The sequence below is a fragment of the Rosa rugosa genome, chromosome 1 (genome assembly GCF_958449725.1).
Source record: "Rosa rugosa chromosome 1, drRosRugo1.1, whole genome shotgun sequence".
Lineage (NCBI taxonomy): Eukaryota > Viridiplantae > Streptophyta > Magnoliopsida > Rosales > Rosaceae > Rosa > Rosa rugosa.
Genome location: NC_084820.1, coordinates 36,281,273 through 36,302,977, shown reverse-complemented (window position 1 = coordinate 36,302,977; position 21,705 = coordinate 36,281,273). Strand labels below are relative to the sequence as shown.

General features: G+C 39.5%; 2 protein-coding genes, 1 long non-coding RNA gene and 1 other non-coding gene across 7 annotated transcripts; all 4 read right to left on the bottom strand.

Annotated features, from left to right (window-relative positions):
* Positions 1–3,936: 3,936 nt before the first annotated feature.
* LOC133724774 (uncharacterized) lies at positions 3,937–7,262 on the bottom strand. Of its 4 annotated transcripts, none has more exons than XR_009853989.1 (6): positions 7,093–7,262; positions 6,431–6,524; positions 5,552–5,623; positions 5,198–5,258; positions 4,873–4,993; positions 3,937–4,123 (listed from the first exon to the last, which is right to left on the bottom strand). It is a non-coding gene; the product is annotated as an uncharacterized LOC133724774 (long non-coding RNA). The 4 variants fall into 4 exon arrangements; XR_009853992.1 differs by lacking the exon at positions 7,093–7,262 and adding an exon at positions 7,009–7,023; XR_009853990.1 differs by lacking the exon at positions 7,093–7,262 and adding an exon at positions 6,645–6,953.
* A 748-nt stretch (positions 7,263–8,010) lies between these two features.
* Positions 8,011–14,875, bottom strand: LOC133724773 (callose synthase 12-like). Its single transcript, XM_062151621.1, has 2 exons — positions 9,327–14,875; positions 8,011–8,364 (listed from the first exon to the last, which is right to left on the bottom strand). Exon 1 carries the CDS (start codon positions 14,649–14,651, stop codon positions 9,333–9,335), a length of 5,319 nt encoding a protein of 1,772 aa, XP_062007605.1. The 5' UTR covers positions 14,652–14,875; the 3' UTR covers positions 8,011–8,364; positions 9,327–9,332.
* LOC133727568 (small nucleolar RNA J33) lies at positions 11,616–11,695 on the bottom strand. Its single transcript, XR_009855250.1, has one exon. It is a non-coding gene; the product is annotated as a small nucleolar RNA J33 (small nucleolar RNA).
* A 2,662-nt stretch (positions 14,876–17,537) lies between the features above and the next one.
* Positions 17,538–20,977, bottom strand: LOC133724772 (uncharacterized). Its single transcript, XM_062151620.1, has 3 exons — positions 20,641–20,977; positions 19,502–19,789; positions 17,538–18,972 (listed from the first exon to the last, which is right to left on the bottom strand). The coding sequence occupies exons 1-3, from the start codon at positions 20,794–20,796 to the stop codon at positions 17,752–17,754; spliced, it is 1,665 nt and encodes a 554-aa protein (XP_062007604.1). The 5' UTR covers positions 20,797–20,977; the 3' UTR covers positions 17,538–17,751.
* Positions 20,978–21,705: the final 728 nt, after the last annotated feature.

Genomic DNA, 21,705 nt, shown 5'->3' with positions numbered 1-21,705 from the left:
GCATTTCTTTGAGCTCATCTTGCTGCTGAACCATTTTTTGTTGCTTCATGGCTCCAGTAGCAGAAACTCATTTCATGGCTACGTTGATGATTTACTATTAAAGCAAAACCTTCCCTTCTCATAAATTAATCTTCTTCAATCTTCTTCCTTCTTCCCCCATCCCAAAGCTCTATGTAAAAAGATGTAAATCAGAAAAGATGTATGGATATATGTGGACACACAAAGCCATATGATCTTCTTTGTGAGGGAGGGAGGGAGGGAGGGAGAGAGTTAGAGTTTGGATGGTGATGAATAAATGAAGCCTGGGGATAATGTATGAGACGAGGACCAGCTGGGGGGAGTGAGGGAGGGAGAAGAGAGGGGGCTAAAAAATGAAAAACCAATTTTGCCCTTCATTATGTGTGTAATGGCATGCGAACTGACGGAGTCATTGACGTCGTGTATGTATATTGGGTCGGACTTCATATTTGATGTACCAAAGTTTATGTTTTGGAAATTGGTGTACTAAAATTAATAGTGGGCCTTACTTCGGGTACTATTCATGAATTTTTCCCTACATTTGAAGATGTTATTATTTTAGTGCACTGCCCGAGTTGAGATTGAAAGATTTATCATCTAACTGAGGTTTAATTTAGGGGAATGTGCAAGGAGAGTGAAATGCACACTCCCTATTTTACAATCTCCACTCCATTTTTTTTTTCTTTAGTATCATAACTCATAAGTTTTGTTCTTTTAGAGTGTGGATTACAAACATGTGATGTTCAGATATTAAAAAAAAAAATTGAGTGTGGATTGTAAAATGGGGAGTGTGAATATTGTGTTTGCTATTTCTTCTTTAATTATGAATTTTTTAGCCATCCACATTCAGTATTTTTTTTTTTTGGAGATTAAGAATAAAACTTATTAATTATTGAAAAATATTATACTATTGGAATGATCAATGATCAATTGTGATAACAATACCGCTACTCACTGTTCGATTATCATTTGTACTTATGATACTATCATTATCAACTAGCTATAGTTGCTAGCAATGTCGACTTTTGCTCTGCTAGGGTTTCTTTTGCCCTAGCCACCTAATTGATCTAGATTTGTGACGTGATGGCGGAGGAGAGAGTGATGGCCCCTCCTACGCTATCAGAGGAGGCCATTGTGAGCCTTGATGGAGGAGATGAAGCTATCCAAGACTCATTTTTCTACCTATGTGTTGTCAAAGAAGGTAGTGGTGATCCCGTTGTTCTCGGCGGCGATCTCCAATGTCTGGGGATTAAAGAGTTTAGATCCGGCAAGAGGAGGAGGATATCTTTGTCTTCCAATTGAAGGATAGGGAGGTGAAGAATCAGGTCCTTGCTAAGGGTCCATTATTCTACAATAACTCTATGTTGCTGCTAGCTGACTATGACGACATCTCTGCTCTCGATGTGGCGCCGCTGTACCTCCTTGAGGTTTGGGTGGCGATAAAGGGGTTGCGTATTGCTATGCACAACGAGAAGGCCTTAACCCTAATTGGACTAGCGTTGGGGTCCTTCATTAGGGTTGATTAGGGGGCGATGCAGCATTAAGGATTCGATTCAAAGGATCTGTGTGGTACAGGACATTCGGCAAAGGATTTGGGCGCGGTAGACATACGAATTCTCGCCGACAATCTCGTTGTTGGTTTATCTCCAGTATGAAAAATGTCACGGGCTGTGTTCGGCTTGTGGCTTCTTCGGGCATGGAGGGGGTATATGTGATGGAAGATTGGAGGTGGAGGCGCAAGTTTTGGCAGTGTCGAACCACGGGCTAATGACGGACCAAGAGGATGTCTCGACATTGAATTCGCCAGTTCCTATGGCGTTTGTGGACATTATGGAGCCGGAGATGGTGCATTGGTGGCTCTTGGAGTGTCGGACGCTATTAGTGCGCTGGAAGATGCTGGAAAATTGGTACTAGGATTGGGTTCGGCGGCTGTGAGAAGGGCAGCCTTGGCTATGGAAAATCAAAGAGGAAACCCTAACTTTGAATTAGGTTGACTGCTGGGTTGATTGGGCTAGGGCTGCATGGCTTTGCTAGGCCGGATTTCAATGCTGATGGGGAAAACTTTGAGGGTTTTGGGCCAACAGGAAGGCATCCACCCTTGGGTGTGAAAAAGAAGGTTTTTAAGCCTAGTTTGGCACTTATACCTCGGGAATTTCAGCTTGGTGAATTGGTGGAGGTCTTGATTTCTATGAGACCAGTTCCAAAGAAAAGGGGTCGTCCTTCTGGACAACGGATTAAGCATACTCCAGAAGCTAAGAACGATGAAGGCAATAATGCAGGTGCGAATATAAGCTCCAACTTGCAAGGGAATGAGCTGTCTATTGTTTGAATTGTTTTGATTAAGGTCTTAAGCATGTGTGAGCGTGATTAAGTTTCTATGAGTCTGCTATGACGTTTCTAGTTTCTTGCTTGTACAACAATTGCGTGACTGGCAAGTGAAGGATAGTTGAATGATTTCTTTCTGAAGGAGGCGAAGTTTTGTCATGTTTGGATAAGCTTGCTTAAATATGAGCCTCCTAATGATGTTAATTAGTTTGCTTTAGCTTTAATTTTGTTGCCGGAATTCTTATATAAGTTTTGTAAGCTATGGTCAATTGGCTATTGATTATTGAATAACAATCAACTTCTATTAAAAAAAAAAGGAGACTGATTAACGATGATGTACATGAGCTCAAAAGCATCAAAGCCCTAATCACCTTAACCACCCAACAATTGATCAATTTTGATAAAAATTTCATATCTTTATTTCCTTCTCAGCAAATCATTTTTGCTTCAGTTGTGAACTCATTATAGAACGTGCCAGGTTCTGCTCCCAATATTTCTTGCTAAGGATACTAGGAATAAGAATGTTTCTCATGTATTTTCATGAATTTTTTTTTATTTTAAATTAAAAACTCATGAATTCAATATGTTTTTATAGTTTGCAGAACTTATAGTAAATCTATACATTAGTTTTTTCGATTAAAATAAACTTTTTTTGAATCAGGAAAATATATATTCATCGCAAGCCAGAATAGGCCGTTACATACACTTCCGCTGTCATTAAACATAGATAGACAAGAAGCTAGTGGTAGTACCCACAAGTGGTACGTACATATAGTCTTACTCATTATACAATCAAATACGTAGAGGTAGCGGGAACCCTCCTTTGGTACTACTCTAGAGGCGCTAGAGATACATATAGTGCACACCCGTGCTTAGTGTCCTAAAAACAAGGACTTTATTGTAAATAGACAAGCTAAAAAAAAATAGAAGCCCAACAGGCCTGGGAAAAGTCAACCCAAGGCCCAAAGAAGTTTGTCAAGCCCAGTTCTCCATCCCTCCTCTTCACTGCTCCCTGCGCCGCAACCTTCCACCGCCGCAAAGCAGTCCGTCGTCGGACGACCCACCCTAGCAGCCAGCCGCCATGACGCGCCAAACAACCACCGCCCTGCCGTAAACACCCGGTTCACCGCTACAAAGCCACATCGCGACAGATTGGAAGCTCCCAGTCCGACCCCAAACGAAGTTGAAGCCTAGCCCGCAATCCACCAACGAATCTTGATGTCGGCATCACCACCGTCAGCCTGCCCGGAAACCCATGTCCTTGGTTGCCCCTCCACAGAGCGTCGATCCAGAGAACTAAGTTAACCAAACTCACTCAAAACCTCAAGCCGACAATCCCACAAGGCTATGGACTATATCGCATTCATCACCCGTCCGGCAACATCACGACGTCGACAAGGCGACGCCAAAATGTCACCGGACGAGAACGAAATTTTAGAGATTGACCGCCGCTGCAAATAGGGTTTTGTCCGCTCCTAGCAGTATAGACTTTCTTTTTTGACTTTTTTCCGATTAAAATAAACTTATACAGCAGTTCACAAAAAATAATAAACTTATCTAAGTATGAAATAGGGCATCTTGCCAATATATATAACTAGAAAGATTTGCCCGCGCTTTGCTGCGGGATTTCATTTGTTTACATTGTATTCCATAATATTTTACATAAAGGGTTTGGTTTGTACAAAATGGAAATGTTCTGATTACAATGAATAAATTGGTGTGAAACTTGGTGTATCAGAAGTCTTTGACGGCTGCTATTCCTTGGATGCATTATCGAATGCTGCAAAAGATAGTGTTTATTAGAGGATTTCAGTAATAAAAAGTAGCATTAAGAAACCAAGTAATGAAGATATTGTTTTACATTCAAAGACTTTTTTTTTTTTTTTTTAATACAGTTACCACCTGCTTTCAAGTTCTCATAAGACCTGCTCTGGCTAAAACAGTACCATCTCTTTTAATTTCTTTAATTCAGTTAAATATAAATCTCTATCTTATTACATGTTAAGCAGTTGAGTAAGACACATAAGCCATAAACTAAATCCAGATGTAGACATTCTCACTGCATCTATGATCCGTGGCGTATTCTATGAATCAATAGCAAATCATCCCCTAAATACAGTTATTGTTAAAACAATCAAAGGCTTATATTCTGATAAACAAATCAAAGTTAGTATGAAACATTAATTAGCAATATGGCCCAAAGCAGTGTGTTCACAATTCACCAAGAATGTGCACATTATCGATACAAATACTCAAAAGCTACCCACAAACAAATGAACTCCCTAAACAATTCGAAAGCAAAATTAAACTTAAAAACAAACCCATCCAAAACAAAACCAAAAAACAACAAAACAAAAAATAAAAATAACAAAATAATAAAAAAATAAAATAAAAAAATAAAAAACAAAAACAAAACATCAAACCATAACCACCAGAGCCCAATATACGCAGTGAACTTTCATTGAATTCAAACAAATATAAAACCAATGCTCATTTCAGATAGCAAATAACATAAGAAAATATACTCACTTCTTTTCCATCTCTTTGAATCAACTTGATCCAATTCATCTCCACGCAAAAAACATACTATTACATTTAGTCCCTCCAAACAATCTTTCCACTCGCTTCGTCCTACTCGAAGATGCCATCACTGCAGTGATACATATAATATAATCAAATTTTTTACAGCATTATATTCAATAACAAATCAACAGCACCAAAAAAACAGAAGCCTTTCTATTTTAAGGTCAGAAAAACCTAAAGAAAACAATAATGAAATTCACACACAAACCATAAAGGTAAATCCAGAGATATAATTAAATTAACAACAAAAATAAATAGAAAGTAACTGAACCTTGACTCAAGGGTTAATCAACTGAAGTTCGACTAACTTAGGAGGAGCTCTTTTGTTGGGCCTACACAGTAAAAGCAAATAGAAGTTTCATAGAATTTACGTTATGACCAAACTAATAAAGTAAGCATCTTCGTTGTTTATGCCATAGCTGGCGTCTGCTATTATATTAAAGTGCAAACAATTTTTGTTGTGCATTTATATCTAAGCAGCTTCTTTTACCTTGTTTTCAATTATTCTAAGTTTCTAACTAATCAATCCCATGTACAATTGATCTAGGACTAAAGGCATAAGAATCTTTGTCAGTGTCATTATTGGCTCGACTTCAAAATATATAGATAAATATAGACAACCAACCTGAGAAAGATAATTGGAATGTCAGCAGCAGCAGCAGCTTCACAATTGACAACACCTCAAATGCTACCTAATCTGCATACAATAAATTCAATTCATAAAATGAAAACAGAAAAAATTATAACTCAATATGAAAAATAGTTGAGTGCATATATATATATATATATATATATATATATATATATATATATATATATATATATATTCTGAGAGGACAAAATGATTGAACAATGGAATAGGACAAATCACATTAGTTAACAAATTAGGACATGTTACTGGAAGAAAGTAAACACCATTGTCCACAAAATCAGATTTCAATTTGAATGCAAGCCAACTTAGATTCCTAACATGAATAGTAGAAATAATATCAAATATTGATCAAATTAATGATGTATATGGTAGTTAACAAATGAAGTATGACATATTTTGTTAATACTAAAGCAGGTCTCGTTCAGGTTTTTCATTCAACCAACTAAATGAAAGCAATAAGATATAAAGGGTACAGCTGGAAGCTACTTTACTTGGTTCCTAGGATGTCAAACTACAAATCAGATTAAGTCTTTAGTTTATAAGAAGTATGTTTGATTAAAAATTAAAGGGAGCTAATCATATACTAAACGCCAGAATATGGGACAATTTGAAATGAATGCGACAGAAAACAGATTTTATAGCATGTCAAACTCAACTTGTCTGTGTTAGCTATACCCTTGTTTTTTGGTAGAGATACCAGATTGTTATTTTTCAACGTGTTAGAAAAAGAAACAGATTTTTTATGATTAGGAACAAACTTAGTGACAACAGAAATAAATCAATCATCTATTGGTAACAAAGAATACAGAAGTTGAAAACAAATTCGTTGATTGAATTAAGAAAAAAGCTTACCAAGCCTTGATTCCTATTGATTGTGGTGGATAAGAATGAAATTGCTAAACAGTGGATACCGATATCAGTGGAGGCTTCTCGAATGAGTAAAGCACTATAAACCACAAAACAACACCCAAACACATGGAAATCAAAATGAATACCCCATAGAAACCAAGATCAATTAAAACTTAAGCACAACAAAAACCACCAATTCAAAACCACAAAACCATACACATCAATAAAACACTATCTCCGATCACAGACCTCTTCCCTTCTTATTTTGATTCCAAGAACGCAAGACCTCCTATTGCAAGACTTCCTATCATCTTCGTCTATATGGTCTTTCTTTCATTTTTTCAGTTTATTGTAGAAAACTAATTTCTTAAAGATTGTGTCTTATAATAATAACAATGAGCAAAGCAAACTAAAAGCTTATTCTATGAAATCAGATAAAGCTTAGTCTTATTCTAAGATTACTTTCTAAATTTGTTGTAATAACAATTGTCTGTTATAATAAAAATCAGTCAATGAAGAGGGGAGGGGGAGGGGGAGGAGACACCAGAAGAAGAAGAAGAAGATGAAGAGAAAAAAAAAACCAATTGTTAAGATTAGAGTTAGAAGTATTATCTCTTGCTCATATAGATTAGAGAATTAATGATTGAATGAAAACGAAAGGTTACCCCAAGTTTTGATTGAGATTGATCGCGATGGATAATTCTGGAATCCTCAAAACAGTAGACGCTAAGATTGGTGGTGGCTTCTGGAATTGAGAAAACACTGGAACCACCACTTTTATACTTGTTAAACCGACCTCTCTCACAGTCTCTCGATCTCTCCGGATCCTTCTTGATTGTCAGTTGTTACAGGACCGCAGAAGGACGAAATGGATATATATCCATCTCAGTGGTAAAACTGCAAATAACTTTCAATCGAGGGCAAATGAGACAATTCACTATGAACAGTGTAACAGTGCAACCCAGCTTTAGATGTATGTATAATTTCTTTTATTTACAATCTTTCAACTTCAGCAGCTCAGCTGGCCGTGACCGTCGTATGTGGCCCATGTCCAACGGAAAGCGGTCAACCATTCCCGACTGTAGAGCTGCGACTGGTGGGACAATGTTTTTTTTTCTTTGGAATTGCTTCATTTCAAAAACTCGTGGATAAATAAGATGAAAAATCATGAGAACAAAACAGTAATTACGGTCCAAAATGCCCCATAAACAATTTTCACATTTACCCTAAAAAAAATTTAAAAAAAAATATATCATAAAGTTCTGGTTTGTTCCCATCAGAACAAAATTTTCTACTAAGAAAGCTTTATCCCAATGCAACTATGCAAGCATCCTACCTAATCTAATACAAGTCATTCTTATTTGATCAAAGAACAGAGCAATCTTTACCTTTACATGTTCCAGAGCATAGAAATTGTAGCAGAAACCCAAAATCTTGTTGATGATATTATCATTCATAACCTAAATCTAAAGTAACGAAGGAGAAAGCAGAGCAAAGAGCCAACTCAAAAACATGTTCTGAATGTTTTGCGTAGCAGATCAAGAATAAAAAGTATAGCAGGTAAATCAATTAGAAACGGATACTGACTCCCAACACTGAATGCGAAGCTGTATTTCTGACAAAAAGAATAAACAAATGTTGTAACAATCTCCAGCAACTACCAGACTAATCTATAGTCAATACTAGAGACAATGCGAAAACAAAATTGCATATGCACAATGCTCCCCCAGTTCAACATCAGATATATCTAATAAGAAATAATTTCACTAATTACACAAGTCTCGAATTGGGAAGATCAAGCCAGCCAACCATCCAGCCCGAACAAATATCAGCCACAAATGTGAATCATTCATACCCTCTTCAAACACGCACAAGAGCCTCCACAATTCAAAATCGAAATCTAACCTCTCAACCTCTAGAGATTTACTACATCAAACCTGCCAACAAAAAAAATGCAGTCCCTTAGTAATGTTGAAAATTCACAGAAATAAATGCACACTCAATGATCAGATAGCAAAAATAGTTGAACCATTAGACAATTACAATATAGCTTAAATACAGGCTTCCCAAAAGCAGATCAAAAATCTACACCATTATTATAATACCATACGGTTTCCATGAAACTCTGAGCATATACATGAAAACCCCAAAACATCGAAGCCAAGAATCTCAAAAAGCAAGTAGTCGGAGATCCAAAACCAACTCGCATCTAAACTAGACTCCTCTTTTCTACACTTGAAACTAACAAGTATCAAGGTATCCAATATAATGTAGCATTCCTGCACTAAACTAATATTATCTTTCCCAAATCCATGCTCTCTTTCAATGGTATATGCCCTGTTAGCCTATTTGGGCATCCTTAAGATGATCAACTTCTGATTAGTTAAAATGCTGTTAATAATGTGACAACCAGCATATCAAAAGCTAGACAGTTACACAGCTTACATAGTTATTCCTGGGCTAGCAGTTCACAATTCCAGTTACAAAATACTAGCCCATCGAGCTGTTAAAAAAATAAATGCCCCCATATATGAACTGTGCGTATATGACCTAATTCATTTAATTATTCTTAAACGCAAACCAATTCACTATGTCACACCAGAAACTGATGGGTAAAAAATTAAAAATGAGACATCTGAGACTAAGATGAAATAGATTCAAGCAGCTCATGCTAGCACAGAAAGCATGCAATCAAAATCAATGGCAGAGCATGACCTGGATATAACAAGAAGATGTTTTTTCTTTAAAAAAAAAAAAAAAACTATGCACTGTGCCTTACTGAATACTTATCAACTGCATGATGCTTACTTAGCATGACAATTTTGTTTAGTGACCTGTGAAGTGGCATAATAATAGAAAGGAGATAATTAAACCTTTAAAAGATCAATAATAAATTTACCTTCATTCACGAATCTGTCTTGGACTTCTTTTTTCCTGTAACGATCTGGAATATACGAAGACCCCTGCTGAATGCGTCATTAAACAGTATCCTAGTCTGCATAGACTGGAAACCGGGAAACCATGATAATACTGCCACAGGAGTCAATACAATCACCCCGAACAATATATCATACAGTCGAGCCACAGAAACAACAATCTCCCAGAGTATAGTGCGCTGTAGTAAGGGCCGGAATACTTGTGCTATCAATATCAAACCCCAACCAGTGGGAATGAATGCTAGAAGACTGGTGAATATATCCATGAACCTGAAGTTTGTGAATTCCAACAGGGCAATTATCACGAGTAGTGCAAGTTTAATGACAAGAAATTGGACCAGTCGGTAGTAAATGTGATCTTTTGCTGCATATTTTACCCGAGCATACACTATTACGATAAAGATGCCAAAAGCCAGGAACACATAGATCCAAGATAACAAGTAAACAAGTATACTTCTACTGTTATCAGCAATACCAAGCTGGTATACGATCCCATACTGGAAAAAGAAGAAGCGAAGGTCTAAAATTATCTCCAGCAACTTTCCCCAGATGCCGGTTGTCCTTAGATGATCCTGCTCCTCATACCACCATCTTTCCCAGCTCTGTTCAGCTTTGGCAAACACACTGCCACGATACCAAATCCAGTTCATAAAGTCATCAAAATCATCAACAGTCTTCAACCAATCAAAGCCAGAAGGATTGAAAACAAAGGGAGCCATAAACCAGGACAACACCATAAACCAACTTGTGATGGTCATTGCTATGTAAACAAATGTGTCCTTAGCCACAGGACTGTATGCCGCATAAACTGTAAGTATCAAACCAAGTTCAATTGCTTTCACAAAATGGCTACGGGCATAGAGTCTATAATTCTCTGCAAAACTCTTGTGCTGCACAACAAAGCCACGTCCAGTCGCTCGATATTTTGCCCCACCATGAAGAATGGTTCTCCCAAAATAGTGGGTACGAGTTCCCATTGAAAATGTGTAGAAAACTGAGGAAAGCTGGAGCTGCATTGTCAAGAAATCCCAGATAGCTTGGAGAAACCCATGCTCAAGAGAATTCTCCACTATCATTGGAAGGGCAGTGAACAGACCAAGCTGGATAATAAACTGCTGATTCAAGACTGTACCAAGTGCTCTGTTACTGGTATCATCCCCCAATATAGAGCCTTCAATACCACTGAGAGCCAGATAAAGTCGGCCCCATAGAAAGGCATACACAGTTAAAATCACCATCATTGTGTTGAAAAAGAAACCCACTGTAGTATAAAAGAATGACAACATCCGCAAGAAATCAAGCCTATGGCCCAACCTATACACATCTCTGCTCAGAACTTGCTCCCCGTTTCCACTAGCAACCTTGGCCTCAAACATGGAGATTTGATTAAACCCAACATCCCTTCCCTTGCCAACTTGGATGTATTCATGGTGGGTGACGTTGCCTCCACGCAAAGTGCAATTAAAGCCAGCAAAAATGTCTTCACTGATGTTGATCACCCTGGAAGCTTTACTGATGCCACCTCGAGTCAAGAACCAAAATCGGTCAAAGACATCTGGATGACCATAATGCATTCGAATTTTCAAAGGGTTTGCCAACACCCGCTGTCCCAAGGTGACAAAACTTGTTTCCTGAGCTGACATAAACCAAGCAAGTGATGAGACAGAACCAGTAAAGACATGCTCCCTAACTCCCAAGATCGTAGGCTTCCGGATACCATAATAGCGCCTGTATTCTTCCAATAGATTCCGCATTTTGAGTGCCTCCTCAAAATAATTGTCTTGGTTCATATCAATAGTCTGAACCGCATCACCACGAGTGAAGATAATGGCATGATTTTGATTCTCTGGTTTCCCCTCTCCGAGCTTCAAGGGACCAGGCAACTTAATGCGATAGATTTCCACTTCTTTCTCTAATTGATTATCATACTTGACAAGAACAGAATAATATTCCTTCTCATCCCTGCCAGTTGAAACCTCGTCAACATAGGCAATCCGAAGTGCTTCATTGGTTTTCATCAGATACAAAATTTCATCAGCATGGGGATCTTTCTTCGCCTTTTGTGTTCCATATATCTGGCATGCAACCACATATGTATATTTCATCAAAACAGTTCCCACTTCATGACCTTTGTACAACGAGTTCACACAACTGCTTGTTCTACTTAAACTCCTGGAAGAAGGTGACCTCTCCGAGGTCAAACCATCCAAACCAATGTCTCGCATCATAGAACCAACTTCTTGTGAACCTTCCCGAATGTCCATCTCTGATGCAGAATCCAGAAAAGCCAACATCTTAAGAGCCCGAAAATAATACATCATCCCCCTTACGGTTCGAGTAAGCGTCTGTCCTCTGTAAGATGCCCAAAGCCTGAGTTCCCTCAACTTCGTTGTCCATATCTCATCATCATTGGCTATTCCTTCTCGACGCATCCTCTCCATGAAATTTTTCCACTCATCAACATATATTGTCTGTAGATAGTACAGGGTAGAAATCCCATCTTCATTCTCAGTACGCAGTTGTTCTTTGCTGTACAATACTTCTTCACTGTAGTACGGGGTCAGAACACTGAAAGCCATCATTTTCTCAACCTGTGGAGCATGGGGTATGTTCATAAATAGGGAGTTACTAAAGAAGGCAATTCTGCGTCTCGCCTCAAGGTTAACTGGAATATTCTGCATCGAGTCCCGAGAGGTAAGTATTGTGTGCAGGCGTCGAACCTGCCGATAGAAGGATCCATCATTAGGATCAGGAAACCCAACAGCATTCTCAAAAAGCAGCCCTGCAGCAGAAGATGGGTCACGGAGAGCCAAACCGTCCTCAATGAGCTGTTCAGTACTTCTTTTCTCCTTGAAGAAATCTCGAATGGCAATCTCATAAAGAGCCTGAAGGGTATTCACCACCTGGTTTGTATCTTTCTTAGGTTTGTTCAACAGCTCAGAAAGTTTGATCAACTTGGCATGGAGTTGTGGAAGGGCAGTGGTTTTAAAAGTTTTTGTGAACTTCTCAATCTGAATAGAGTGATCAATTTCCTGAAACAAGACTGTCACAATTGAATGCTCTTCTGTGTTGGTTTTTATAATGGCAAGTATCAAGTGCTTGATGCAATCATAAGCTTCTATCACAGCACAGCGCCTGTACTCATTCTTGCAAATCTTATACCAGAGCCACTTGTCAGGAGCATCTATCAACTCTTTGGCCTGACTCAGTGCAAGCAGCAGTTCATTGCACAGAAGGAAACAAGGCCAGCGAATGACCCTGACATTCCAAGAATTCTGTGGTAGCTCTAACAACTCAACCTCGCAGTCAGAAATTAAATCTTCTTCCCTGAAGATCAATATTATCTCATTCCATATCAACGCAAACTTGGTTGCCTCGATCTGGTTGGACTCAAGCTTCTTATAAGGCTGTCCAAGCCCATACCTCAGCTTCAACCTGTGGATAGCATCATTAAACTTACTCCTCAGTGTCCCCCTTGCATTTAACATCTGCTCTTCTGGCATGAGATTAAACTGAATTGCACTTGCAAAGAACTGGAATCTCAGCCTCAATTGTTGGATATTTCGAATCTCACCCAAATGCGCAAGCAACCCGACTAATGCCCCCCAAAATGAGGAGTAGATCGCATACCAGATCTGCATGTCCATGAGGTATATCAAAACAACAGGAAGCCACAACAATCCCACTGACATTTTGTTGCTGTTTTTGAAAGGCTGATACCACTCATACTCCACATTATCAAGCTTTACGAGTGCTTTAGATGGGACAATCATGGGTTTAATCAGCATGAAGTAACTGAAAGCAAACTTGGTAGAAAGCACCAAAATCCAGAACAGAGTGTACTTGACATTGTCCACAAGGCCTTCCCTCAAGCCACGGCCAACAAAAGTTCTGCTCTGAAACCACCAGGATAAGGCATAAAATATCGGCCAGTTTGAGTTCTCCATAAAATTGCGAATCCAAGGAAGAATAAAGAAGGCCACAGCCAAAAGCTCGGGAATGATGAAAACCAATGCCACCCAGAGAAACTGCATAACCCGCCTGTCTGCCTCAGCAGACCACCGCCTATCAAGGTTTCTCTGGGACCATATCCTCCCATAAAAGACCCCGAAAACAATAATCCAGCATGCAGCGGCAATGCTCTTGCAGACCATCCTGACTCCGAGCCCCATAGTCTCCCTGGAAACCAGACTATACTGCATCCCGACATCAAGTACGGACTGCAGAAACCTCAAACCAGTCCAAGTGAAAAACACAGTGAGCACCCTGACCTGGACATCCCTATCCTCCAAGGCCTGCCAGGGATACTCCCTCTCCTCCCAAGCAACAATAATGGCGGCCTGAAGGAACAAGAACAACATGATCCAGAGCTTGTCAAAGCTCCTAAACAAGTTCCAGAAGGACCTCTGCTCCACAAAACCAGTCTTCCCCACATGCTTGCTCTTACTATTAGTCACAAAGAAGTTGCTGCCAATATCTAGAGGCCACTTGAGCTTTTCGAAACACCGCTTGCTCCAAAAGTACTCATTGATATCATCATAGTTCCTCCAAACACTGTGTGGGGCGGTCCCATTCTTGCTGCCCTCAACCTCCGCCCTAATGGTCTCATAAATGGGCTTGACAACACAATTCAAGAAGGCATTCTCCCCCGAAACGGAGGGCATCACCGCCTGCCCCGTACTCTCATCAATATAATCCTCCAGAATCTTATTCAACTCCATGGCCATGTTATGAAATATATAGCACAAGCACTCGGGCACGAACCTGAGATTGGCGGCCTCGCCCCAGATAAGGAGATAGAGGCCGACGTAGAGGAGCTCGCGGCGCTGGTCAGCGGCGGCGTCGCGGCGGTGGTGGTGGTCGGAGATCCAAATGTTGGACTTCTTGCCGAGGTAGGAGCACCAGTTGGAGTAATTGAGGAGGAGCTTCTTGCGGAACTTGCGCAAAACGGCGCCGTCGAGAGTGTCGATGTTGTCCGGCGGAGGATTCAGGCGCATCTGGGCGTTGGCGAGGTGGAGGACGATGTGCTCCCGCTGGTTGCGGACGTTGTCGTATTGGAAGCCGAAGAACAAGGCGAGCCAGTCGAGGAGGTCCATGTGGTCGCGCCATTGGGCGTAGGGGGGCCTGCGGAGGTTGCCGACGGCGCGGAGGGCGGCGGCGGCGGCACGGACCTCGGGGAAGCGGAGAGAGGGGTGGTCGGCGAGGAGGTTGTGGACGGGGATGATGTTGTAGGGCTCGGATTCCGGGTCGGGGGCTTGGGCCGGAGGAGTACCCTGGCGGATACTCATGGCATGGATCCCGGAGGCTCTAGCTTTAGATTTTTGGTATAGGTATAGGTATGGGTCAAAAAGAAGAACAAGGAAGAGAGAGAGAGAATCGGAATGGGATGCGGGAGAGAAAGAAGGGGATTGTAGTAGTCGGAGAAACAAGGAAGAGGAAATGGAAAAGGTAACGCCGTTTCTTGCCCTTTTCCCCACTCGTCGTCTATTTCGAATTTTTTGCCTCTTTTCCTTCCTCTTCTTTATGGACAGACAGAGACAAATTTTTTATGACGACAGAGACAAATCCGTTGCAATTTTCAACTCCCGTGTTTTGCAATCTTTTACCGGGGGAGGGGACGATAATGACTTTCTTTTTTCATTAATTATTATTATTATTTTCTGGTTTCTGATTTGGTCTTTGCAAATTATAACAACAGCTTTTACTCTTTTAGAATTTAGACTAGTTTTTTCCCCTGCAAAGTCGTATTTAGCTCAAAACGTGTTTAGATTTCTTTTATGGGACCAAATCATGGGATGACCAAATCTGACAAATCATGTTCAGAAATCAGAAATCAGAAATCAGAAATCAGACGGGTCATAACTTTGCTTTTTCTTCTCTTTTATTTTATTTATTGTGTTTCCTAAATGTGCTTTCCATTCTTATTGTGAGATGTAGGTCTTGGCGGCATTGTACTGTTTTTAGTCTTATTGCTTCATTTTTACGTTGTTGGTTGGATCAAATAAGTCTCTACTTTGTTGAACTAGGGTCTATGAGTCTTGGTCATGTTGTTGTACCTTTATTATGACGTTATTTTCGTCAACTATGTGATCTAATTTCAATTCTTGTATCAACGCAATGGTAAATTGCCCTTACACGCGATCTGGTCATTTTGATATATAGAACGGAAGAGGGTGAAGTGGTTTGTCTTGATGTTGGTTGCAAAGTTGTATTGCGACAATTGGGATCGATTGACTTTCAGTCGCCCATAGAAAATAGAGATTAGAGTTATGGGCTCATGATATGTAACTGTCAGTTCTATAATAAGGATACAAGTAGTTCTATTAGTCCATTTGAAGTAGTTGAGAATTCGCGTCGTCATTACTCTTGACATAATTTTTTTTTTTTTCTGAATAATAAAGAGATTTATAAACCTTTAAGCATGGCACCGATGCAAATCAATATTTTTCATTTATGAAAATTTTGACAAAAAAATTTGAGTATTGATTGAAATTTCCATAATTATTGGTGAATAATAGTATTTCAAAATTGTTTTGAAAATATTATCAATTTCGCTCAAATATCGGTATAGACGGATTAGGAAATTTCGATAATTTTGAAGAACTTTAAATTCTTGATGCAAACACAAGTTCAAAACTAGCATCCCAAATGGTTCAAACAACTTTACCAATGACCAACTTAGGAAAGAAGTAATATATATGTCCACCTAATTAGGACTCCCTCTCTTATTTTTTGCCAGTACATAAACCATATATCCAAATTTTCTAACTAGATGTGATCTGTTAAATTAGAAAATCTAAAGCTGAAAAATGTACAAAAATCTAATACATATTAGAATCAGAAATTTGACCAAACCAGATCCCAAATGTAATCGTATAAACCTGTACAGGATCCCAAACTCGAAATCAAATTTGATCCAAAACTCAAATATAGATCTTGTTACAACTCAAATCCCATATTTCAATATCAAATTCATCAAGATTCAAGATTCAAATATGGAACAGATCAGCTAAAATTAACATAATTGAGTACTGCACCACCAGACCACTCGAAGACGGTAGACAATAGAATTCCACAACCAAAAAAGAAAGAGGCCGGCTAATGAGACTAATAAACCGGAAAAAAAAAATTATTATTGTACCTGCCGGCTAAACTTAATCGAATCGTAACTATATTGTTGTTCTATCTGTGCCTAAACACCCAAACAATAAAGAACATTCATCTGTTTTTGGTAGGCGTAAAACGGGTAAAGAACGAAGGAAAAGGAAGCTTCTCCATGTGTCAAAAGTAAAGAAAATGTTAATTTCCTTCTTTTGAGGGTTTCCCGACTCGCAAAGCCGCAATTGTCTCTGTCAGAATAATATATAGTACAATTCTTTGTCCCGGGCCCCTGTTACCGTTTTTTCTTTGGACATTGCTTAACGTTTAGAATGGATCTACATCTACTCCTGCCAATACCCCCAAATCCCAATACAAAGTCAAACGCGCTTCTTTTACTTAGTAACTAAGCAACTTTTGAATTGATTGGGTTTTGGTGCGCTTCTCAACTCACATGTACCCAACGTGTTCAACTGGAAACCCTACCATTTGGGGGCATGACAATATTGTGACCTGCATTGGAAGATACATACGTATCTTCAATCGTCTTGGGTGCGCTTCCAGTATATATCTGCATTTGAGCAATGAATACACTAGCTATATCTACTGATAAACTGAACCTAACAACGGATCAACCTGGATCATATCAAACACTGCTCTTACAGTCGATATAGTAAATAGAAAACTGGACACAGGAAGATGGGAAATTTACAGGGAGCACATCCTTTCTAGGACAAAGCTCTGTCGGAGTTCGGAGAGAAGATGGAACGTTGATTTCAAATTGCTCTTTTTATATCTGGCTGAGTTCAAAGTCAAATTGCACATCACAAGACTTCATGGTTAAGGGTTTTAAAAACTCACAGAACAAGATAACAAAAGAGTAGACGAATCCAGAGGCCTTCAACCAATAACTCAGTCGATGAACACTACACACTGACAGTCCATAACAATTCAGTGCGATACACGTCCTGCATAACTTCCCAATATCAACAATAGTGCACAAATAAGAAAAGCCTCATAATAGAAAAATAAAGCAGCCATCAAAATAGGCCCCAACACTAATACAACAATGCATATAAGAAAGCAAAGGAGAACAACCACCCACCATTGACATAAATTAAACGTTAACATCTTGCAATGAAGTCACAGATATACAATAATATCCTTGTATCTCTCAAACCATATGAGGACACCATACACCTATCATCAGTCTTTATTCAATGCGTAATAAAAAAACACACGCAATGATTGTTACTCAACTGGGATTTTTTTCTTTCTTTTCTTTTCTTTTTACCCTGACCATCCTCTCTGAGGAGGAGGAGGAGCCCCAGATGAATGTACATTCAACCTGTCAATCACAGCATTAAAATCGATGGTTTGGCCACTTTCCTCCATCCTCTGGATTACACTTGCAACATGATCACCCCTAAAACCCATGTTCACCAACTTCTCAATCAACTCATTGTAAGGATGGTTACGAATGAATTGCGGATTCCGAACCATATGATTTGGAGCTGTTGTTGGTTGTGGAGTCTGAGAGGCACTTGCTGGAGGATATCCACCTTGACTGTAATGAGGCACCTGAGCAGAATAATGATTTCTACCTCCTTCACTATCATACATCATATATGTACTCCCTGGGGGAAGTGCAGGGTGAGGCCCAGCAGAGGCATACGCATCACCTTGTTGAGCTCCAAAAGCACCCTTGATCTGCTGAGGTGGAGGCTGCTGTGGCATTGTTCTACCAGCTCCGCTATATCCAAAAGGCATGGCATCAGAACGACCAGAACCAGGTTGAGGAACACTCGAATACGATACTTGCATTGGCATGCTGTTTGGCAGAGTCTCTGGAGGAGATGGGTTCGTCTGTTGACCAGATGGGTATGGTGGGTTCGCCTGTTGACCAGGTGGGTATGGTGGGTTTGCCTGTTGACCAGGTGGGTATGGTGGGTACACAGGTGTTGATGGGGGCCTCATCTGGGGCTGCACAGAGGGCTGTTGTGGATACTGCACCTGCTGAGGCAACTGCTGTGGTAATTGCTGTGGATACTGAGGGAACGGTTGGACTTGTGGTTGATTTACTTGAGATTGTGTTGGCTGTGGTGCCACTCTAGGGTCTTGCAGTTGCGGGGTTCGATACTGAGGATCCGAAGCCAAATATTGACTCTGAGGATGCTGTTGTGGGGGTGGTGGATTTGATAGCTGAGTTTGAGGTAAATAATAGGGTTGTTGTGGTTGGGTCACATTCTGAGTTGGCGCCTGTGGGGGAGGTGCCACCGGCTGTTGTTGTGGTGCTACTTGATGGGGCAAGGCAAGAGCTAATTGCTGGTTATGTTCAGATGTGTTGTCAGTCTTCTGACCATCTGAGGTAGGTGGTGAAGCTCTTTCCTCATTAGATTGTGAATGGGTTGATGAAGAAGATCCTTTCTGTGCAAGCTGAAGCTTGGCTAATTCTTTTTGAGTCTCAGCAAGTTCTTGCTTGTCTCTCAGGATCTGGACAGACCTATGGACCTGAAATGGGCATCACAAAAGTTCAATAATTGTAAATCAATTATTCCTACTGTAAGAAGTAAAACTAATAAACAGTCACAGAGAGAAAACAAAGGTCTGGGATGATTGATGCTCTGATTTCCCATTCATAAAAACAAATCCCAACTTCCAAAGTCCTTGGCTGCATAGTAGTAGAATCAAGAACTGAAACAAGAGGCATGGAGCACAAAATTTTCTTTCAAAACCCAACTTCTAAGACCACACATTCTATGCATCATACTTCATACGGATTACAATAATCTATAGCCAAAGTACTCGTTAGAGTTGCGTTAGAAAAGATCCTCCAGTATCTGCCAAAGAGAATCCTTATACAACTAAGAAAGCTTCTATGGAGCAACTTAACAAAATGCCAATACTACCATTCCAGTGCAATAAATGGGTGTGTAAAAGGACTACTACGTTCTGGTACAAAAGCAAGGCCTATAAATCATATTCCACCCTGGACATATAACCATTCAATGTAAATAAGGAATTAAGTGCTGCAACTCACTTCTTGCAGATGTTTCTCAAGAGACTTGAGCTTTGAATCTGCCTCCCCATGATCACGATTTAAATCAGAACGCATCTCACCGATTGACTTATCAACATTGTAGCAATATAATTCCAACTGTGACAGCCGTGAACTAATTCCTTCAAGGAAGCGCATGAGATTGTCAGCATATTTTTTCATGCTCTTTTCAACAGTAGCAATTACTTCTTGGTTGAGAGAGTCTTCAGGCTGGCCATAGGCAGCAGAAGTGTACATTGGTGATCTTGCCATTCTACTTTTGTGAAAATCCTGGTAAAGGTAGCACATAGCAGTCACTAGTCAGCAAACAGAATAGTCTCTACTATGCTTCTAATCTAAAACATTTGGTCGCTCACGAACAAAATGTGTACTAGGCCAAACTCACAATATAATGGCAGGACATGTGAAAGACTCTTATGAATGGTTAGATATAAAAAAAAAAAAAAAAACTGGGGAAAACAGAATTCTCAAGGAAAAAGAAAACTAAGTAAGGTTTGTCATGTGGTTGAAGAAATAATCTTGTTAAACAAAACCCGTAAGATAATATTTCATAGACTTCAAGGCAGTAGGAAATTTCCCCATTCCATCTACGTATGAGACCTAATTCTTAGCCTTTGCACTGGTTCTTAGATTTAAAGAATAAGCTTGTTCTTACAAACAAACACTTTTACACAGATCAATGAGGGGAAAATTGATATACTAACAACCCATTAAATACATAGCTAAAGCTTTTATACTATAAACTTTAGTTCTTCTTATGGACTTCGTTCCGGCGATTAGCGGAATCAAACTGAAGGCTCTAGTTCTTAAGTAGGTTATTTCTAAATCCAAATCCAGGAGCACCCAAAAAACATTGATTCACTCCAAAATCATTCAAGCTTTTTTTATTAGATTTTATTTATAAATTTGAAGCAGCAGCAACCCTAATGAGCAGCCTGCTCTTCAATTTCAATTACAAACCCACAGGAAATTTCAGTTTCTAATAAATAAATAAATATTGCGAGCACAAAGTTGGGGTAAAAAAAAGAAAAAAGAAAAAAAAACCCTAAAACGATAATAACTGGATTTATTAACATGATCGGAACCCTAATTAAAGTTGAAAGGAAATTAGGGCTCAGAACCTGGGTGGAATTGGTACCCATGGCTGGGTCGTTGTGGCTTCCATTGGAGGAGTCCTGGTTGCTGCCAAAGTCTTCGTAGGAGCAGAGAATGTCGTCAGACGCGAAATCAAAGCCCTTGGAGCCCGGGTTGGCCCGACCCGACGATCCGGACGCCATATTGCAAAGATCGGAATAAGGTTTGGTCGGAGGCAGAGAGAGAGAGAGAGAGAGGAGGATGAAAGAGAAAGGGTTTGGGGTCCGTTTGCGTGCAGAAGCTTATTGCTAAAATAGGAATGGGATGAGTTACTACTGTATTTTCATTTAAAAATAAGAAACACGAGGAAGATTGTGCTGGAGTTTTGGGTCAGATAAGGATGAGCTTCACCGACCATGCTTTTTGTTTTTGCAGAGATAACCTTCTACAACTTGTCCTATTTTCAAACAAGTGTGTCCAGACAAGGACATCTACGAAAATCAAATATCTGAGTTTTTTATTTATATAAACTCATCATCACATAAACCATGGTTTTATTTTATTTTATGTGGGTGTCAGTCCATTTTAAAATAAAATTGAATATGGTTATTGCATAATAGTTCGAAAAAGCTATGTCATAATAAAACTCTTCGACAATCTAACTGTAACGCCCCGAACTTCGAATAAATAAATTCAAATCCGAATCGCAATAACTCAACAAATCTTCCAAATGCTTAGAAATTCTTTTCAATTAAACTAAGCAACAAAAATAAACTGAAACCACAAATGTTAATACAGACTCAAACACTAGAATCAAATATTACATCACCAAGTGTTTACAAAACTCGATGTATCAAAATACAAGTGCAAACGCTCACTAAGAGCATACTACGAACAGTAGTACAATAACAAACCTAACACTGCTGCACTACATGCCGCGATCTCAACCCTGGTGGTTCTGACCTGTAGGAATAACCCCTACACCATGGAATAGTGCACCAAGTTGCAAACAACAAACTCAGTAAGCTTTTTAAGCTCGTATGAGTAAACTAAAAAAAAATGACACGATCACCACATGCTTAACAATTCCTCAACTTATGAATAAATTAAGC

Excerpts from the sequence above, each read along its gene's own strand:
- LOC133724773 (XM_062151621.1), bottom strand. The coding sequence starts at position 14,651 with ATGAGTATCCGCCAGGGTACTCCTCCGGCCCAAGCCCCCGACCCGGAA.
- LOC133724772 (XM_062151620.1), bottom strand. The coding sequence starts at position 20,796 with ATGGCGTCCGGATCGTCGGGTCGGGCCAACCCGGGCTCCAAGGGCTTT. Across the intron at positions 19,790-20,640 it reads TGGGTACCAATTCCACCCAG|GATTTTCACAAAAGTAGAAT; the intron begins GTTCTGAGCCCT and ends TACCTTTACCAG. Across the intron at positions 18,973-19,501 it reads TTGAGAAACATCTGCAAGAA|GTCCATAGGTCTGTCCAGAT; the intron begins GTGAGTTGCAGC and ends TGCCCATTTCAG.